We start from the raw sequence: 22157 nt of genomic DNA, 5'->3' as shown, positions 1-22157 counted from the left end.
AGGAAAATATGCCTACCTGCGTAGCTGTTATTGCTATGGAGTATAGTTATTAGGAACATGAAGAATCATAGTGTAGCTCTTTGTAACGGATGAAGTACTTTGAATTGACTACTGGTAATGCATTTCGCATTGTGTGATGCCTGATTCAATACTGCACTTCTGCTACGCAAAATTACGTCTGTTGCCTGTTTCCCCGAGACAGTCTTAACACTGATTGGGACTAAACCATTCTAAAACTATCCGCCAACCTCTCAGTCGTGCTAACGCTCACAAACATTTCCTTTTTTTGTCAGCTTTCCACCATTGGAATAGACTAGATAATAATATTACGGGCTATACCACAATTGAATCATTTATGAACATAATACACTGTGTTCAATTTGAATTATGTGCAGTTGACACTGTAACTTCTTTCTTGTTATTTTGGTATGTGTTTTCTTTGGATATTTATTATGTATTTTCTTGACTGCACTCTTTCATGGGCCGTGAAAGTCTGTAAAATCTTGGCGAATGCATGTGCGGGAAACAAAATTTTCACGACGCACCGCTGTCTTCGTTTCTCCCTGCTCGAGTAATACAGATTACCTAAAGAACACGCACTCAAACTCGCTCAGAAACTTCGGTGTGAACTTGCTGCAACCGAGCTACGTCATCGTTGTTTACCGGGGCAGGAAAAAGGTGCAATGGCACCAGAAAACCAGAAAACTAGAAACAGCAAAGAACGAAAACGTTACAAAGGTGATACTTCCTTGTAATATTGCGAACAATCTTGAGCATATTATTTACATCTTTTCCTTTTATATGTTCAATTATGTTACGCACTATACAGAACTTAGTGTTCGTGGACTACATGCAGAAGGGTAGTAAAAAAGGGCATGCTTGGACTTCGTAGCCTTAGCTGTGCTGCCACAGAAAGTTGTCGCCGACTATAGAAGCCGAAAAAGATCAGCGCGGAAGCTCTGAGATGTTTATCATATTAGGAAAAAAAGTAACTGATTGTGTCAGTAACACGTTCATCTCCCTTTGGAAGATAAAAGTTTTGATACAGCACATACATATCTTTGATAAAAGGTCTAAGCGGGATATGTGAATGATTCAACCGCGAAACATTTTGCCATATATTTTGTTGAAAGCTTGGGCAATAAATGAGTTGGCAGTGTTTCACCAGTCTTTCTCTATCTTAGTGTCCCTGTCATTCTTTAGCGCTGAACCATGGTGTCGTAACTTAAGCTTCGATGACTTTCGTGGTGGTAAAACATAAACCCTGTGCAGTGCAACGTGAAGGCTGGCATGAATGATGCTTGTACAAGACAGAAAAACTGCTCCTCTGCGGTTGTTTAGTACCAAAAAGCAATTCAGTGTGCAAATTTAAAGTACTCTTCAAAATTTCGCTAAATTAAAACAAAGTCTCCAGTGCCAACGGAAAACAGTGTTCTTTGGACGCTGCAGCTTACAAAGGAGTTAAATGATTCCTTGTTCATTTGCCCGAGGAAATTAGAACCTCCGACCCCTCACTTCGCGGCGTGCCAAACCACTCAGTCGCAGATCCACAGACACTCCAGCAAAGTAGCGACATGGTATCCGGGTAGAACATTTACCATTCGTGGTACGCAGATCATTGGCGTGTTATAGTGTGGCAAAGGCTTGTTTACCATTATCTGCGAAATGGTGCAAGAGGTACGCTTTCAAGCACGGTACCTCGTCCATCTTTCACCTGAGTCGCAGCTGTGGATCTTCGGCTCAGTACTATGACCGGCAGGGCGAGGTCGCCTAGCTGCTCGAGCGCTTATCTGTCGAGATGGCTCGTAGCCTTCTGCGCGTTGTGCCTTTATTGCAAAGTTCGCGTTGAAGTCATAGTTCACAGGAAGGTCACTTCGCTCGCTGCGTTGGCCGTGTTAGCTAATGGAGGGAGCTGCCAGCCTTTCTTTGTAAGACATTCCAGTTGCCATCCATTCATTGCTCTGCCCTTGCAGTGAACCTGTACTATTTTTTTTTTCTTTTTACTCGCTTGTATTTGTTCGATCGAAAAGCTTTGGGCATATACCGTGATTTTGTACTACCTCCGGGATCGAAAGAATTTGATGTTTTTCGTGGCTCGCGTGGTTTTGATGTCTCCATGATACTTGCACTTTCTGATAAGCGCATATGTCATGCGACGACACCATCACGTGGTGGCATGAGAATTGACGTCATGAAGACGTCACAAATTTTGGCTATCCATGACGTCACACATGACAATGATTTTTCTGATCACTCGTGTTCATGCGACCAAGAGTGACGTGAGAGAACAAGAAAATCAGAGAATGAGGAATACGACACAAAAGAAGTTTAGTGTCTTACTCGGCGTTCATTTTAATTTGCAAAACCATTTGCCTTCCAGTGATCGCAATGATCAACCTAGTACCTCGGGTAGTAATCAGGCCACGGGTTTGGCGCCGGAATCGGAAGCGGACGAGGCCAGGGCTGGGGCAGTGGCTGTGGCCAGGGTTGGGGCCAGGGCTGAGGCCAGGGTTGAGGCCATGGTCTTATAGGGAAAGCAGTACGGCGCTGCCGTTGCTTGGGTTGCTCCTCAGCAGAGCTCTCTGGTTTTTGCATGTCTGTGCAGAAAGAACAGGAACCATAGCCTGAAAACTACAGCCGGTCTACAAGATGGACAACACGACAGACTGAAGTTTCAAATCTCACTGAATCTGATTGTCCCAGAAAGGCAAAAGCAACGCCCGTACTGTAAGCAGCTCATTTGCTATAATTTAGGAATCCATGGCGGAATATTAATTACATGTGCTTTTAAAGAGTGCTGAGTACTACACTGGCTTACAGCTAGGATTACCCCCGTAATGAAAGGGGAAAATCACTTAATATAGGAATGCTTGCAATTAAGCAAAATAAAAATGTGCTCTGCCACGCAGCTGGATCACCGTATATCTGCTGCATCAAACTCTCTGTACGTTTAGTTTCCTGCATAGCTGCAGGTGTTGCAAGTTAAAACAATAAATTATAAAGCACTCAAAAATAACAGAGTAGAATAAAACTGTTACGAGGGAAGCGTGTTCGACTTTTCACCTATGTCCGGCCGAAACGGGTCATTGCAGCTGAACTGAACGGGTGCTATTTTACATACGCGTTGAACGAAAACAAGAGCAAATGCTGAGATGAGCAAGTGAACTTCAGTAAAACTTCTTTGTGACGAATAAAAATTGCCGCGATCGATATAGTTGAGAAATGCTACTAATCGAGCCCGCAAACGTCATAGCTGGACAACCAGCTTCTGAATGAGACGGGTGAGCTAGTTTTCAGTTGTCTACGTGGGTATGTGAATCATGTGGAACTCGTGGACCTTTCACATCCAATGACTATGAGCTCCTACCATGTCGTACATAAGATGGCACTGTCTCGCGCTAACCTTTCAGAGTGTAATCCATTGGCTTTGGTAGGGGCCAGGGCTGAGGCCATGGTCGAGGCTGGGGTAGAGGCCAAGGATGGGGCCAGGGTCTACTAGGCCAGAGAAAAGCAGAGCGGTGCTGCCTCGTATTTGGTTCCTCCTCCACATGTGTCTCCATTTCTGGCAGATCTGGGCAGGTAAGGGCCCCCGATAAATATTTAATTCTATGTCGTTCAGCGTAGGGGATAGCGAAAAGTGTTCTTTTGTAGGTTCATTGATTTATATTGCTTCGTAAGTCTCAAAGTTGGCCATGGACTTTCACGACAGTTTGTCTGTTAATGGAAGAGTATTTAACGAGAAACCCTTCAAGTTTGGAAAGGTTCGCAGAAGCACATAAATTTAGGGAAGTCTTCAGAACCGAAATAGCAAGAAAGCAGAAAACTATTGTGAAGCTATATGAAACATTCATGTGTCAACCAATCAAGTACGTCATCACACTTTTTTAAACACCTAGGTTCTACGTTCTTTGTGGAAATTCGCGACTGCACCTGTGTAGCAACTTGCAAGTGTATTAAACACGAAAGATTTCTTTTCGCACGACAAACAGTTATTGCGTCTATCTATCTATCTATCTATCTATCTATCTATCTATCTATCTATCTATCAATTCAGCCGCCTACGACATTTAGCTCTCCTGACCATTTCGGTGATACGATATGTACCAAAACTGGTATGGCATAGCATGACTGTATCACGAGCATACGTCACCAGTTATAACATGATAATCATGGCATGTGTGTCATGAATATTATTATACGTCTTGTAGCTTTTGCGATCGCGCCGCTCACATGGCATACTGCAAAACTGATATGGTACAACATGACCGCATGGCCAACATAAGTGACAGGTCAACGCAAAAATAATGGCATGCATATAATTTATGACTATACGCCACGCTCAAGGTGCGCTCGTGGTCGTTTTGCTAGCTTCACATATACCAAATTTCCTATAGCGCGACACGAACGCACGACCAAGGTATATGACTGGTCCAAACATGATAATTATGAGAGGCGTCTCATGTAAGAACATGACTACAAGCTATGCTCATAGTGCGCTCGCAGTCATTTCGCTAGCTCTGCATATAACAAATTGGTATTACGTGACGCGAATAAAACATGGAGGTAAATGACACGCCCAAACATGATATAATAATATGTGTGCCATGCAAAACCTGACTACATGCTTCGCTGATAGCGCGCTCTTGACCGTTTCGCTAGCTGCACATGCACCAAATTTCGTGTTACGTGAAGTGAATAGGCGACGAAGGTAAATAGCACGTTCAAACTTGATAATAATGACATGGAAGTCATGCAAAACATAATTTAGGTCAGCCTCGTAACGTTGTGCTGAATTCATCGATTCCCAGTGTGCGTCATCATCATTATCATCACCTTGACTACGCCCACTGCAGGGCATAGGCTTCTCCCATGATTCTACAATCAACCCCGTCTTGTGCTTTTCGTTGCCATGTTGTGCCCGCAAACTTTTTAATCTCGTCGGCCCACCTAACTTTCTGTCTCCCCTTCGTACGTTTGCTTTCCCTAAAAAAGCAGTCAGCTACTCTTACTGACCAGTGGTTGTCCTGCTTACGTGCTACGTGTCCGGCTCATGTCCATTATTTTTCTTGATTTATGGTGACCCCGCTCCTAACTGCAGCGGACGATCACCGCGGGTTCACGCTTAGCGAGCCACAGGGCCGCTACTCCGTTTACTCGCGTGTAGCGCACCGCTCCGCGCGCGCTCAACTGATAAGGCGTTTAGCGCGGCGCGGCAAATAGACAGTGTTCTAATGCAACAGTACACAACACTTTATTGCCTCTGGCGGCACCCCGAACAACAGCACAACGTCCGCTCCCGGGACGCGGGTAGCAAAGGCACCCGCACGCGGACGTTCACAATAAGGGGAAAACCGCGAGCACGTCGCAGCTGGCAATGGCGAGCTTTGACACGCCGGTCGGGAAAAGGTCCCTCGCGGCTATGCTGCGCACTCTCACGATGGCCACTGGGCCTGGTCGCGAGTGTTAGGGCAAACCTCGTACGCGTAGGCCTACGGCAAGTGCGGCTCGTTGTGGTACGACCACTTCAAGCACTAGGCACCGCTGTGGGCTTAGCGTACGCTACCGAAGCTAGCACTCAAGTAAACACGCCTGCCGAGGTGCCCAAGGCCATCCCAGGCAGGCTACAGTCCGGCGATTCCCAAAAGGGACGCGGACGAAGGAAAACACGTGCTTACCCGGCGCTGTCCACGGAGAAGAGAGCGCTCCCTCGGCGCGCACAGTGGCGCGCGCCGTGCCCGCACGTGGCGCCATCTATCGCCACGTGGTGTTAACAGAGCAGGAAAGCGAAAGGGTGTGGCCGTGTGGCGGAATGCCCGCGAAAATGGTCGCGGGCGCGCCTCAGATCCCCACATCCTCCTCTCCTTAATTCACCCTATATACCGGTCTGCAAAGGCAGCCGGTCATCGCCCATACATGCAAAGGCGTCATGTCAATGGGCAACAGCTAGCCCCAGCCTCGCTCTGCAACTGCTGCTGAAGGGAAAAAAAAATAAAACAACACAAGAATACACTTGACAAATACAAGGGCTCCGCGGAAGAGGGGTAACGGAAGTTCATGATGCTCACGCAAGAGCGCGTCCACGGCTCGGAGGGGCAGCGTCACGTAATGTCTGACTTGGGTGATTGCGTGGATGCGAGAGTTCAAGGGGAGGGTTCTGGTTGAGGCCTTCATGCGAGGAACGGGCTCACCTTCGTTTCGTCGATGTTGACGACAGCCCTGCGAGTCCGACGAACGCCGCCTCGGTGGATGTTCGGATGGACCTCGCTGCGACAGCCGGCCCTTCTGCTGGAATAATGGTCGCGAAATCCATTGGCTGCGAGGCGTCCTGCGGCGTCGGTCGAGTCGTGCACAGCGTCTGCGACAGCTGGCCTCGTGCAGGTCTCCGAACACCTCCAGAGTCCAAAGTGGTGTAGGGGTCGGTGGCTTCCTAAGTTGTCGCCACACGCACACACACACGCACACACACCTCCGATGGTCGGGTCTCTCCAAACACGCACCGCAAGGGAAGCGCAGAGTGTCATTTGTCCCTCTCCCCACGCTAAAGCATCAATTCACAATCCCCTCCTCCAGCGAGAAGAAAAAAAAAGAAGACACGAAAAAAAAACATCAAGTAAACAACAACACTCAAATGACAATCAGCAGCAGTAACTGGGCGGAACAGACTAGAAAGTAAAAATGAGGGCCTTCGGTTGCGGAAATAAGCCCGCCGTCCGGCGCGAAATCACTAAGGTGACCGCTTCCTCAGATTATACCGGTGCGTGGTCCGAATGCGGTCCGCCGCGCCGGGTGTGCGCCGTTGCTTGCGCGAAGAGCCACTGGGCGCTGGCGCAGGCTCGTCAGACCTCGACGCAAAGGCTTTCAGGTCTGCGATGTGGGCACGGCTGAGTTTTCCCGAAAGCGGGTCTTTCAGCAAGTACGCGAGTGGAGTCCAAGCTTTCTCCACTCGGTACGGACCAAGCCACTTTGGAGCGAGCGAAGTTGAGAAACCCTTGCTCGCGTCGCTAAGAGCGTGGTTGCGCTTCAGGACGAGGTCACCCACCTTAAATGAAAGGTGGCGACGTTTTCGGTCGTACTGGGCCTTTTGCTCGGCCCTGGCCGATGCCAAACTTTGCCTCGCTCTACTGAGAGCTCGACAAAGCCTGTCCCGAAGTGTGGAAGCGTAAGCAGAACAGTCTGCCGGTTCTTTCTCGTCTCCGAGATGGCATTGCATGGCACTGGTCACCGGATTTGCCAACTCCCTTCCGAAATTAAGGAAGGCGGGAGAGAAACCAGTAGAGCGACTCTCGGAGGTTCGGATTGCAAACGCGAGTTCACTCAAATGGTCTGCCCAGTCCCTTTGACTTTCGGCAAAGGCCGCCAACATCGGTTTGAGCGTACGATTGGTTCGCTCCGTCAAATTGGACTGGGGATGGTAGGGCGAAGTGGTGCAGTGATCTATTCCTAGGGAACGGCACGTATTACCAAACACCCGAGCGGTGAAATACGACGCATTGTCCGTGATCAATCTTTTCGGAAAGCCGAACCGACAAAACACTTCCTGTAGCCTCTCTAGCACCGCTCGCGCTGTCACTTTCCGCAGCGGAAACAGCTCCACCCATTTGGAAAAATGATCAACAACTACCATCAGATGTATGAACCCCTGCTTACTCCTGGGGAACGGCCCCATTAGATCGCAGGTGGCTACTTGCCACGGACGCTCACTGACAATCGGTTTCATCAAGCCGGGCGGCTTGCCACTCCTTGATTTCACCGTTTGACAGACGTGGCAGGAACGGCAATAGCGATAAATGTCACGCTTCATGCCAAGCCAAGTCACAACCTTGCTCAGTTTCGCAAAAACTTTGGAGCCACTCAGGTGACCGGCAATGGGCTAGTCGTGAGAGGCTCGCAACAGTGCGCCTCTCAGACTTTTGGGCACAACCACCTTAAACGGGTCCACTGACTCCTCATCGGTGGCTATGTATTTCAGCAGGAGTCCATCATGGTCCAGCAAGTATGTATCCGCGGGGGACCCAGCGACACACGCCGGTTCCCGTCCCCCTGCGCCCGCCGCACTACCAGCAGCGTCTCGGCGCTCCGTCTCCCTGAGACCGTCGCTCAACTCGCGACAAAACGGATCATCTTGCTGGGCCTTCAGTAACTCTTGTCTGCTGAAAGCGATTCCCATTCTCCCAAAGGGGAGCTTGGTATCGTTCCCACTCAGGACTGCAGCCATCGCCTCCGCTCGCATTGGCGTCACGGGTTCGCTTCCCTTTCGCTCCCCCTCTCGCCCGCTTCGCGGCGCGCTGCTTGCCTGGCCCGTGGAAAGGGTTTGCTCGTCGCCGCACTCACCCTTTTCTCCACTCAGCGGCTCCGCCGCCGTTTCGCCCGCGCCGCTTGTTTGCGCAAAGGCACCGCTAGCGGTTGTATTTCGTATTTCGTATTTATTTTTCGTATTTCGTATTTATTTCAGACAAAGACAAGTAATATGTACATTTGCCCTGTCTAGGAGGAGTGACAAAAAGGCACGAATGCCTGACTGGGTGTCACACCCCTTTTTAGACACACACAACTCAAACATCAGTGGCAGTTATCTAAGCAAAATACACAAGGTTACATATAGTATACATATTTTGGCCAAACATATACAGGATTTTCTACATATATACATTGTTCTATATACATATGAAACAGAAAGATTTTCTATATACATATTCAGTATAAACTGCAGCAAGGTAAAAAAAAGAGAAAAAAAGAAAAAATAGAAAAAAAGAAAACAGAATTATTCTTGTATTGATAGGAGATATGCAGTTAACTTTCTTTTGAAGCATTTCATGTGCATCGTTTCTTGTACCAAGTTTATCACGGTAGGATGTTGATTTAAAAAGTCTGCTATAACGTAAGATTGTTTTTGCATACCATAGTTAGTTCGTGTAAAACCTTTAACATACCTAGTTTTTCTGGTTTCGTAAGCGTGTCCTTTTCCCAGAAATTGTCGAAAAAAACTATCGTGGCATAACTTTATTTTCTGAAATATTGTAATGCCTAGCTTCTTTTTCAGTATGTGTTGCATTGTTAATATAGTGTTCGCTTTAAAAAGTGGAGCGGAGTGAGTTATATATGGCACATTCTCAATAACTCGCACAATACGTTTTTGTAGGATATACAGCTTTTTAAGATTTGTTTTTGTTGTTGTTCCCCACACAAGGAGGCAGTATTGTAAATGGGAATGAATTAGTGCGTAATATAGCTGGAGTTTTAACCAACGTGGCAAAAGTTGCTTTGCTCTGCTGATAATACCTATTGAACGTGAGATGCGTCTTGTGAGGTTATCGACATGAGGAGACCAGCTGAGATTTTCTTCGAAAAGAACACCGAGAAATTTATGTATTCTTACACGCTCGATGATCTCGCCACGGAATTTCAAATGTACGTCATTCCTGATTGACTTATTTCGGCAGCGAAAAATTATATATTTAGTTTTTTTGGTATTTAGTTCTAGTTTATTTACAATAAGCCACTCAGATAAATTATTGAGCCATTTGCTAGCTTGCAACTGAAGAATATGTAGGTTCTCTCCTGAAAAAAATACATTCGTGTCATCGGCGTAAAGAATTATATCTGGCGTGAACGGAATATTACCTATATCATTTATATATAATAAAAAAAGAAGTGGTCCAAGGATGGAACCCTGAGGAACACCGTATTTAATTTCACCTAAAACTGATTTTGAATGATTGGTGTCTGTGTATTGGTAGCGGTTTGTCAAATAACTGCGTATAAGGTCAAGAGCAAGTCCCCTAACGCCATATTCGCTTAACTTTTTTAATAAGATATCATGCTTAATAGAGTCAAATGCCTTTTTAAAATCAAGAAATATCCCTAGAGTATACTTTTTGTCTTCAAAATTCTGAATTATTTTTTCTTTGATACTTAAAAGAGCCATTTCACTTGACTTCTTTTTCTGAAAGCCGTATTGATTGCCTGTAAGTACATCATTTTTAGTGCAGAAATTCATAATTCTTACATTAATCATTTGTTCGAAAACTTTTGAAAACAGTGGTAGTACCGAGATTGGTCTGTAGTTGTTCATGTCATTTCTATCGCCTCCCTTAAATATAACTGTTACTCTAGCGATTTTTAGTTTATCAGGGAACACGCCTGTAGCCAAAATGAGGTTGCATATGTGCGATAAAGGATTGCTGATACTGTTGACAACTGCTTTTATCGGCTCGGCTTTTATCTCGTCCTGGCCACATGCGGATGCATTCTTTAACTTTAGTATTTGGGTTTTAATTTCATGTTCTGTTGTTGGCTCCATGAAAAGAGAATTCAAGGAGTTATGCGTAATGTATGACCTGTAATTATGCCTGTCACAGTTATCACTTACCGATGCTCCACATTTTAAAAAGTGTTCATTAAACTTATTAGCCAAAGATATACCGGTATAAGTTATATCGCTGTCTATAATTTCAGAGACGCTGAGTGGCTCTTTTTGCGGCAGTAGGCCTTTTAATGTTTGCCACACACGTTTGGGGTCATTTAGAATGGTTTCGAACTTTCTTTCGTAATAACAATTTCTTGCTTCTTTGATATCACGCCCTAGTTTGTTTCTAATTTTCTTATAAACAGTTAGGAGATTAGGTTGTCTAGTTTTAATGAATTGACTAAAAGGTCTGTCTCGTTCCTTCATTCTCCTTTGAAGCACCGTGGTAATCCAAGGTTTCCTACATTTCTTGTTTTGTTTGATAGTAGTTACAGGAAATGCTTCATCATAAAGTTTTTTAAGGTGATTGATAAAATAATTATAAGCAATGACAGGATCCGTTAACTGATACAGATAAGACCATGAGGTTTCACTACCGGGATCCAGGCTCCTGGTCGACACTGGGGCACGAGATAGCGCGTCAGCTACCACGTTAGTGCTCCCCTTCCGATACTGCACTGAAAAGTCATAATGCTGTATTAGAAGAGCCCAGCGCGCTAGCCTGCCTGCAGGCTCACGGAGCCGCATCAGCCAGCTAAGCGCGCTGTGATCTGTTTGCACCACAAATTTCGTCCCATCAAGGTAGACATCAAACTTCCGCAGTGCAAACACGATGGCGAGACACTCCCTCTCGGTCACGGAATAATTCCTTTCCGCGGGTATAAACGAGCGGCTGGCAAAGGCCAGCGGCTGCAACACACCATCGTATTCCTGTAGGAGAACTGCTCCTAATCCCAGATCGCTTGCGTCAGTCTGGACAACAAACGGTCTGGTCAGGTCGGGGAGCTTGAGCCGCGCTGTCTCCGCAATGGCGCTAGACAGACGGCAAAACGCCTCTTGCTGCTCAGGTCCCCATCGCCACTCAGCTGACTTACCCAGGAGCTTGGTCAAGGGCGCCTGCACTCGGGCACAGGACGGAATGAACGACCGGTAAAAATTGGCCATTCCGAGAAAGCGGCGCAGGCCGCGTACGTCCTTGGGCGCGAAGAAATCGAGGATTGCTCGAAGTTTCTCCCGATCTGGCTCAATGGAGCCTTCGCCCAGCGTGAAGCCAAGTAACTGAACTCGGATTTGCGCTAGTTGGGCCTTTGCGGGATTTAACGTCATCCCGGCGGCTCTCACCCTCCCGAGCACATCGGCAATGTGGGCCAAGTGCTCTTCGAAGGTTCGTGAATAAATCACGATGTCGTCGAGGTAGCACATGCAGCAAGACCACTTTGCTTCCCCGAGGACGCGGTCCATGAGTCTCTGAAAAGTCGCAGGAGCATTGCAAAGACCAAAAGGCATACGAGTAAACTCGAACAACCCTCTGTGGGATGTGAACGCAGTTTTACACTGGTCACGATTACCCATCCGGACCTGTAGGTAACCTTTGGAGGCATCTAATGTGGTAAAATACCGCGCAGTGCCGTGGTTTCCTACGATGGAGCTAATCGTGGGGAGCGGATAGGCATCCTTACGAGTCACTCCGTTGAGACGGCGATAGTCTACGCACAGGCGATGACTGCCATCTTTCTTAGGCACCAACACAATTGGAGACGCCCAGGCGCTGGATGAACGGCGAACAATGCCGGATGAGAGCATCTCGTCCAGCAAGCCGTCAATTACCTGCCTCTTGGCCTGGCTGACGGGCCTGGGGTTACACTTCAAAGGAAGCGCGTCGCCAGTTTCGATCGAATGGCTCACCAAATCGGTACAGCCAGGTTGATCGGTGAAGAGCTCATCGTATTCGCGCAACAGTGCCGACAAACGAGCCTTCTGTGTATCATTCAATTGGGTCGCGCAGGCGATCAAAGGATGCGGAGCCTCTTCGTGTCGTGCCGCTCGATCCCGATGGGGATTTTGAGCCGACGAGTGCATAGCGCAGGGGCCTGCCCCCGAAGTTTGCACGTGACACGGTTTCGACGCTTCAACTGCACAGGCAACAGAAAGCGCCGGAGGGCTGATGAACGGCTTTAGCTCGGAAAAAGGTCCGTCGCGATAGCCTCCATTCGCAATGTCCACTACGATACCGGTTTTTAGGAGAAAGTCCCGACCGAGAATCACAGGAACACTGAGCCCTGGAAGATGAACGAAACGCGCGCGTCTCATTCGGCCGCCCCATCTGACAGTCAACCTCGCGGCGCCCGCCGACTGGGCCACGCCTTTCGTGAGGGTGAATGTCGTTCGGCTGTCCCGCAAGCGCACCGAGCGCTTCTGCAAGTGGGACAACACCTGTTCGCCAAACAACGAAGCGCTTGCGCCCGTGTCCAGCAACGCCGAGAATTTGCAACCGACAATGGTGACCGAAATAAACGGCGCGTGCGCACCAGGAAGACTGCTTGCCCGATACGCAGAGGGGAGAAGCAAGGGTTCGGCCGCTCGTGCCTTCACGAACGGCCCGCGCTCCCGTTTCCCTGCCTCACAGGAGGCACAAACGCGGAGCACTCCCTCGCTATGTGCCCTCGTTGACGGCAGCGGAAACAGCGCACTCCATCGCGGTCCCTTTCCCGCGGCGGAGCAGCTGCGAGCTGCCGGGGTGGGTTCGCCGCGTGATCGAAGGAACCGCTCTGACGACCGTTACCACCGGTGATGCGCTGGGTCGGATTTCGTCCCTGCTCGCGCGCGTCGAGTTGCGATGCAGCACCGGCTGCCCGCCTCCCGTACGTGTAGGGATCTAAAGCTCGATCGCTTATCTCCCACGCGCGCCCAGCTGTAGGGGTAGCCGCAAAGGCAGCTCCGGCGGGCTGTTGCCGCTGAGAAAGGGTCATGGCCCCTCCCCACGCGCAGCGCGGTTCGAGGGCCTCGCTGGCTGGCGGTGGCGGGTGATAGGAACGCGCCGCGAGAATGTCGCCTTGGATGCGCTTTGCCTCGACGGCCAATTGCTCCAAATCACGGAAGCGACTGCCGCGCAGGTACGCCGAAAAAGTCGGGTGTGCCTGCCTAATCACCCGTTCGACGCGCTCCTCGTTCGAGGCTCTGGGCTCAGCGATAGAAAAAAGGTCTTCCATCGCGCGTACGTACTCCTGAAGCGACTCATCAGGAGCTTGTGTGCGGAGCTCGAGCTCGCGCCGCATCCTACTCTCGTAGTCAGCGGGTAAGAATTCGCGCAGGAAGGCCGCGCGGAACTCATCGAGGGTTGCTGCTCGGTGGCCGGAAAGCCGATGCCACCTGGCCGCCGTGTCAGTCAGTGCTGCCGGGACGACGCGTCCGAGCACTTCCTCGTCGTCTAGACCCATGGCTCTCTGATAACGTGCGAGGGAGTCCAGGTAATCTCTTGCACTTTGCAGATCACCATACCCGCTGTAGGTCGGAACGGCCAACATGACAGCGGGATGAGGGCGTTTCGGAAAGGCCGAAAGCGTTTGGACTGCCCCCGTGAGTGCCTGAATCATTTGGGCGGCATTTTGCAGCAGCGTCTGTGCGCCCGCTTCAAAGGAAGCTGTCGGTGCATTAGCGGCGCGGGCGAGCGATGGGGAACTGTCTCCGAGCTCGATAAGCGGCGCGGTTTCAAAATGGATACCGGCCGTCGCGACTCTGGGGAGCGCCTGTTTTTCACAGCCGACTCTTGGGGCAGCTTCACGTGAAAATGCTAGGCCGCTTGCGGCTAGCGGTGCAGGCGCGTGCTCGAAATGAGCTTGGCTGCTAGGTTGCGTAGCAGCCAGCGGGCAAAATTCGGCAACGGCTGAGGCCGCGGTGCCGATCTGCGCCCCGGAAGCTCCACTGAGAGCCGTTTCGGAGCGCTGTGACATGGAACTACCATGCATTCCAAAGGGAGCAGTAGTAGTCCATGCCCTTGTGCACTGTTCGGGTTGGGCTATGGCCCCGGACCCAAAACGCGCTACCTCTCCAATGGGAGCTGATACGTAGCGCCTCGTGTCATCTCGACTGGGGCTTGTGACAAGTGAGGGTGCGCGATTGTGATGCTCAAGGGGGGCACTGGCCCTGTTCTCGAGCAATGCGGTATCTGCTAAAAGCGTCAGCGGACAGAACTCACGCGGAGCAGACATAACGCGGGTAAACGCGGCGAGTCTGATTCGCAAAGGCGGGCTGACTCGGCTAAGAATAATCAAAGGCTTAATGAGCCTTTGATACCGCGTTGGGCGCCAGTATGGTGACCCCGCTCCTAACTGCAGCGGACGATCACCGCGGGTTCACGCTTAGCGAGCCACAGGGCCGCTACTCCGTTTACTCGCGTGTAGCGCACCGCTCCGCGCGCGCTCAACTGATAAGGCGTTTAGCGCGGCGCGGCAAATAGACAGTGTTCTAATGCAACAGTACACAACACTTTATTGCCTCTGGCGGCACCCCGAACAACAGCACAACGTCCGCTCCCGGGACGCGGGTAGCAAAGGCACCCGCACGCGGACGTTCACAATAAGGGGAAAACCGCGAGCACGTCGCAGCTGGCAATGGCGAGCTTTGACACGCCGGTCGGGAAAAGGTCCCTCGCGGCTATGCTGCGCACTCTCACGATGGCCACTGGGCCTGGTCGCGAGTGTTAGGGCAAACCTCGTACGCGTAGGCCTACGGCAAGTGCGGCTCGTTGTGGTACGACCACTTCAAGCACTAGGCACCGCTGTGGGCTTAGCGTACGCTACCGAAGCTAGCACTCAAGTAAACACGCCTGCCGAGGTGCCCAAGGCCATCCCAGGCAGGCTACAGTCCGGCGATTCCCAAAAGGGACGCGGACGAAGGAAAACACGTGCTTACCCGGCGCTGTCCACGGAGAAGAGAGCGCTCCCTCGGCGCGCACAGTGGCGCGCGCCGTGCCCGCACGTGGCGCCATCTATCGCCACGTGGTGTTAACAGAGCAGGAAAGCGAAAGGGTGTGGCCGTGTGGCGGAATGCCCGCGAAAATGGTCGCGGGCGCGCCTCAGATCCCCACAGATTTCAACTATGATATCCTTAACTCCGGTTTGTTTTGGGACCCACTCGGCTCTCTTCTTGTCTCTGAAGGTTGCGACTATCATTTTCCTTTCCATCGCTCGTTGTGGCGTCCTTAATTTAACCTGAACCTTCTGTAAAATCCGAAGACTTCTTTCATGGAAAACCAGGGTTGAAAGGACTGACACGCCTTGAGATGAAGAGCAGAGCATCTCAGCGTCCGTTTATTGCGGCGCAGATCTAGGAACCACCCTGTGCCATACGCTATTCCTCGTCCTTCTCTTCCTCTAGTGCGCGCTATGTCTACTGTTTTTAACACCCTCATAGTAAGCCTCCAGGGTTTTTGCTCCCTAGGTAAGTACTGGCAAGATTCAGCTGTTTTATACCTTCGTCTTGGGGATTAGTTGCAGATTACCATTCAAGATTTAAGAATGCTTCCCGCATGTGACCCACCCTATCCTTATTCTTCTTGTTATTTCACTCTCATGGTTCGGCTCCACGGTTACTACCTGCCCTAAAGAAACATACTCCTTCACAACTTCCAGCGTCTCTCTACCTATCACAAAGGGCTGTTTCTTCTTAGTCTGTCGCATGTTACTTTGGTTTTGTGCATTTGAGTTTTCAGACCTACTTTTGTGCTTTCCTTGTCCAGTCCAGTAATCATGAGCTTTAATTCGTCCCCTTAGTTACTCATCAAGGCAATGTCAGCAGCGAATCACAGATTACTAAGGTAATCTTCATGAACTCTTATCCCTAACACTTCCCAATCTAGTGTCCTGAATATTTCTAGTAAACACGCGGTGAAAAGCATTGGAGAGATTGGGTATCCCTGTCTTACACACTTCTTTATTTGGATTCTGTCACTTTTTATGGAGAACTATGGTAGCTGTAAATCCTCAGTCCATTTCTTCGAGTATAGTTATGTAGGGTTCTTAGATTCCCTGATTCCGTAGTGCCTGCATTATTGCTGATGTCTTGACTGAGTCGAAGGCCTGCTGGTAATCTATGAAAACTATATATAGGGGTTGGTTGTATTCAGCGCATTTCTCTATTACCAGATTGGTTGATTGTATGAATATTGTCTATTGTGGAGTAGCCGGTACGAAAACCTGCTTGTTCCTTTGGTTAATTCAACTCTAATATCGTCTTAATTCTATTAGCTATTTTTGTAAACAGTTTGTAGAGAATGACAGTAAGCTGATCGGCCAATAATTTTTCAAGTCCTTCACGTCTCCTTTCTTATGAATTAGGATAATGTTAGCGTTCTTCCAAGATTCGGGTACCGTTCCCGTCATGAGACACTCAATTCAAATAAAGGTGGCTAATTTTTGTAGCAAAATTTCTTCGCCATCATTGAGGAGGTCCTTTCTTACCTTATCCTCATCAGTAGCGTTGTCTTTTTGCATTCTTTCTAGGACATTCTCTACTTCCCCTGTCGTTACTGGTAAGATGTCGAATACCTCTAGTCCATGGTTGTTTCTCAAGATACCATCCTGGTTCTTTTGGCTTCTGTACAGCTCTCTGTAGAACTCCTCCGCCATCTCAATTATTTTATTCATATTGATTATGACATTGCCTTCCTTGTTCATTAATGCGTACATTCAATTTTTGCCTATGCACAAGTCTGCCTTCCCAGCTTTTAGGCTTCTGCCGCCTTTCACAGCTTGCTAAATTCTTTCTATTTTATACCTCGTGATGTCGGATACCTTACGCTTATTGAACAACTTCGAAAGCTCCACTAGCTCTATTTTGTCGGTTGAACTTGAGGCTTTTATTGTTTGTTGTCTCTTAAGATTTTTGCCTCCTGTGATAGTTTGCCAGTTTGCTGTCTAGTGACTGTATCTCCAACTTCAATTGCACACTCTCTGATGATGTTATTAAAATCATCGTTCATTGTGTCAGCGCTAACGTCAGTTATCCGGTTTAGTGCCTCGAATTGACACTGAAGCGAAACACTGATTTCCTGTATTTCACTCTTACCACTCGCTCGTTAATCGGCTTTTTGCGTATCAGTTTTTGTTTTTGATTTTTTTAATTCTAGGTGAATACGAGGTCTTTTCATTTTATATATATATATATATATATATATATATATATATATATATATATATATATATATTGTAATGAATCTAAATAACGGACGATCTGCTGGTAATGAAGAAGACGATGATGATCGGTGCCTGTAGTGGTAGCTCGCCATTAGCCAGACCTGCCTCCTGATAAAGCACATTTTGCCAAGCTGCGTCTGAACCTTTCCCGACGTACAAAACCTCTATTTTAAGATATATATATATATATATATATATATATATATATATATATATATATATATATATATATATATATATATTTATTTATTTATTTATTTATTTATATATATTTATATATATATTTATATATAGCATGAGCATCTCTTTATGCAGATAATAAAAATGCCAGGCATGCCCTCGAGAGATGCAATAGAAGGGTGTATTCTGCCCAAATTAAAGTTTCGAGCTTTCTGTAGAAACAGGAGTACCAGTATAAAACTGCCAATATTTGCACAATGAAGCAACACGGTGACTTAAGTGCCATCGAATATCAAAAGTATGCCAAACACAATCATTTTTTTAACGCCATACAGTAGAAACTGCTTGCAAACGAGCTAACAAAGGAGTTAGTACTTGTTACAACACTGCAAAGGAAACTTACACATGGCTGAACTTACAGATGCTAGAAGCGATATTGGCAACCACGAAAGAACAATTTCACACTTTATCGTCATTTGTTAAGCGCATTACGCTCAGAACAAAACACGTTTTTATATAGTATGTTTTGAAGTTATACTGACCTTGAAATGAATAATCAATCGGCTCCGGCATAGGCCAGGGCTGAGGCCCGGGCCGAGGAGAGGGCCATGGCCGGGGCCACGGCCGAGGAAGCCATGGTTGACCTGCTAGTACACTCAATAGGTTGGCTGAATCAACAGGCTTGTCTGCTGCGAATTTAGGAACCAAGATTTTTCTCCACTTGAATGGCGTTTAGAGTTGAACGACGTGAGTATAGCATGCCTTGACCTAGTACGATAATCAGGTGACGGCCTAATTTGAATGCATAATCACTTGCACGAGATTAGAATACATGGTCACAAGTTTAGTCTAATTCTGCAAAGTAAACAGAAACTTTCATTATGAGCTATTGCTCTTGGTGATTAATTGATGACTGATTGATAAGTGAGGTCCAAGAGACGCCGTAGTGGAAGGCTCTGGAAATTTCGACCGCCTGTGGTTCTTTACCTTGCACCCAATACTGAGCGCCCAGGCACACAGCATTTTCGCGTGCATCGAAAATGCACCCACCGCTGCCGGGATTCTATCCCACGACCTTCGGGTCAGCAGCCGAGTACTTTGGCCACTAGGCCACCACGACGGGGGCTCTTGGTGGTTGATTCACTGTTTTAAGAACCAAGATAATTGATGCCCTGACATTTGAACACACCAGAGTACATGGTGTAAATTGAATTCTAGAATTTCTTCACTTCTGATGTGCTTTTGAGACTTACTTTGTTTTAAATATTAGGCGTTATAGAGGAGCTCTTCACTGTCGTACAGAATCGCGGTGCCACAATGAAACATTTTCATACATTGTTCATTATCATCATCATAAGCCTGACTACGTCCACTGCAGAACAAAGGCCTCTCCCATACATTGTTCGTTTTGATTAAAAATTGTTTCCTTATGCGTGCTGATAACTTGTGTTCACGACTGCTATTTAAATCTGGTCATCTTGCCTACATATTCATTATTTCAAATATTCTTTTGTTGTAGAGAAACAAGAATGAGTTTATGATTTTTAATCATCGAAACCTAGAAAAGCGGTACATAGGGATATCAATGTTTGGAAGATACTCCGTCTGTCTGTCTGTCTGTCTGTCTGTCTGTCTGTCTGTCTGTCTGTCTGTCTGTCTGTCTGTCTGTCTCTTTGTCTGTAGTCACACAGATGGAGGAACAGATACAGAGATGGATGGACGCATAGGCAGGCGGACAGACTGACAGACAGGCAGATGGACAAATGGATGGATGGATGCATGGATGGATGGATGGATGGATGGATGGATGAATGGACGAACGAAGTGACAAAGAGACAGACAGACAGACAGACAGACAGACAGACAGACAGACAGACAGACAGACAGACAGACAGACAGACAGACAGACAGACAGACAGATAGACAGACAGACAGGCAGGCAGACAGGCAGGCAGGCAGGCAGGCAGGCAGGCAGACAGGCAGGCAGAGCTTCAGCCACTCGTCCTTATTCACTGCGTTGATATGCCGGGGTTCTTTTTTATATCCAGTCTTGCATAACTTCACAAAACGCTGGTGTGAAAAAATATGGCTCCTCTCCATAAAAAGAAGCGTATTTTGCGCTCTTTTTTAGCGCTCAGAGCACAACACGTACAAGGGTATAAAAAACCATCCGCTGATGCCTGCCGAGATAAAACGCACCCACGATTGCGACGACTCCCAAAGAATCAATGCTCACACTTCCTGCTCGACTAATCACCCCACCCACATCCTGTGTTTCATCATGCTCGTTCAATGCGGGTGGGCGTTTTTTCTCTGCTTGAGCAGTATTTCACGGCAGCCCCAAAACGCGTGGGCCTAGAATGAAACTATGGTTAGGGCTGGTTGCTCGGGCTTTCGTCAGTCTGGAAAAGTTTTGGAGCTACTTTTCAGTTTGTGTTCATTGTCACCGGACTGCTCGCCATCCTGTTTGGCAGCTACTTCTGACGGGGCTATTTATTGCCCTCTCCTTTTTATTTTCAGTTTAAAAATTTGGATGATGGGCCAGTGACTAATAAACTTTCAGTAAAAAGTTCCCCTCAAACTTATTCAGTCAGCTTGCATAACAGGTTCTGCTGAGGAACAACTGAATTGGTTGCTTAAGTTATGACAAAAAAAAAGTCGTGAACTGCGTAGCGACTGGTTGACACAAAACAAAAATGCTTCCGAAAATACTACGATTCTCAAACACAATCAGTCAGTTAATGCTTCCGAACATATTTTCTCAACAATAACAAACCTGTAATTCCTTTGTTCTTTAAAATGGTGCCCTTCTAGATGCTTTCCTTTTAAAGTTTCGAAAAAAAAAATGTTACGAATTTTTCATATATAACTTACCAGTACTAGTTCACTTACTGACGAGCAACTCAATTACTAATGCACAAATTTTGGCTAAATGATTCTGGAACACCACTTCGCAGAACATGTAGTGGTAACAAATAACATTTTCTAACTTCCGGAGGTTGTTTTTGACGATCACAAGTTGAACTCCCTGCATAGACTTCCTGTGCTAGCATAAATCCGCTTCGTCCTGTCTGGTTCATGGTGTATTGAGGTATATAAATAAATCATGGCAGTAAAAAGGCAGATACCCCAGACTGTCGAAATCAATTTTATACAAAGCAGCCGTCGAGTACCAACCTATGCGACGTTTATCACTTTGAGCTAAGCGCTACGAAGGTGAATTGACGTGCTTGTGCTAATTCAAAAGTAAATATGGACTCTCCCTCTTACGTTTTTCTAATGATATTACGAAACCGGCCCCTAAGAGGATAAGGTTCCATTTGTGATTTGCAAGTCAGGTTCTGCCGAATATATATATATTGTGGTGACACCCAGTGAATATGAGGACAGGGACCCAGACGAATGATTCTGATATATATATATATATATATATATATATATATATATATATATATATATATATATATATATATATATATATATATATGTGTGTGTGTGTGTGTGTGTGTGTGTGTGTGTGTGTGTGTGTGTGCGTGCGTGTGTGTGTGTGTGTGTGTGTGTGTGTGTGTGTGTGTGTGTGTCTGTGTGTGTGTGTGTGAAAATGAGTATAAGCAAGTCGGGCCCCCGTCCCTTGCGAGGAAAACGAAAAGTGTTTGCGCATGCACGTCTGGATTTTGTCACGTGCGTCCTGCAAGTGGCCGAGACGGACCGATTAGTTTGATCTCTCTCTCAGCAAGATTCGTCGCACTCACTCACTCACTTTTACTTGCCGACAGAATACGCAATGCCCGGAGGGGAGTGTTAGTGGTTTAGACTTTATCCTCACCGCGACTGCCATGGCGACGGTACATATGGGTCGATAATGTCTATATAATTGCTATCCGCAATAAATATTGGTATATGTTAATTAAACACTTACCAACACGTTCAGCGATGCTGTCGTGGGCGACAAGTGCCAGAGCAATGGCGATGACATAAAATGCCTTCATGGTGGCCTCTCTCCAGAGTCAGTTAGAATGGGCAAACTCACCAGCCGTTAAATACCCAGAGCTCTCTTATCATAGAACACTTCACGAGCTGATAACATTTCCACGTGTGGCAGGTGAAAAGAATAAATCTCTTTGGCCTGGTTGCATTGCGTGCAAGTAAGTCTCGTCCAGATTGATACACGTTCCAGCGACAATAGACATTGTGTAGACGAATTAATTATATCAGTAATTGCTGTTGACCCCTCGTAGACAACTACTCGCATGTTCAGTACCGAAAAATAAAAGCTTTCATTGTTTTATAGAGGAGCGCCGTGGAAGTTGTGCATCATGCATTGGACCACATCTACAGCTTGTCTATAAAATGCATGTTACTGTTGCCCGAGTGTTCATCCCGTTGTTTCAAACAAAAGGGCTTATAGATCAGTGGCTGCTATCGCGTTTGCTTGCATTTCTATCTTCTCGTCCATTTCAGAGCAGTCTTGTCAAGAACGAACGCCCACATACCAACCCAGTTTTTTTCGGCTACTGAATCCGGTGGCGCAGCCAGGG

General features: G+C 47.4%; 2 protein-coding genes across 3 annotated transcripts; both read right to left on the bottom strand.

Moving 5' to 3' along the window:
* Positions 1-2327: 2327 nt before the first annotated feature.
* LOC119179583 (uncharacterized) lies at positions 2328-21696 on the bottom strand. Of its 2 annotated transcripts, XM_037430695.2 has the most exons (4): positions 21539-21695; positions 18162-18308; positions 3404-3571; positions 2328-2597 (listed from the first exon to the last, which is right to left on the bottom strand). In XM_037430695.2, exons 1-4 carry the CDS (start codon positions 21606-21608, stop codon positions 2398-2400), a joined length of 585 nt encoding a protein of 194 aa, XP_037286592.2. In that variant the 5' UTR covers positions 21609-21695; the 3' UTR covers positions 2328-2397. The 2 variants fall into 2 exon arrangements, with proteins under 2 accessions (XP_037286592.2, XP_075725743.1); XM_075869628.1 differs by lacking the exon at positions 3404-3571 and having other exon boundaries at positions 21539-21696.
* Positions 12622-15731, bottom strand: LOC142767608 (uncharacterized). Its single transcript, XM_075869627.1, has one exon. The coding sequence runs from the start codon at positions 14452-14454 to the stop codon at positions 12835-12837; it is 1620 nt and encodes a 539-aa protein (XP_075725742.1). The 5' UTR covers positions 14455-15731; the 3' UTR covers positions 12622-12834.
* Positions 21697-22157: the final 461 nt, after the last annotated feature.

This window comes from Rhipicephalus microplus, chromosome 7 (genome assembly GCF_043290135.1).
Source record: "Rhipicephalus microplus isolate Deutch F79 chromosome 7, USDA_Rmic, whole genome shotgun sequence".
In the NCBI taxonomy this organism is placed as follows: domain Eukaryota; kingdom Metazoa; phylum Arthropoda; class Arachnida; order Ixodida; family Ixodidae; genus Rhipicephalus; species Rhipicephalus microplus.
This window is presented reverse-complemented; position numbering and strand designations above follow the sequence as displayed.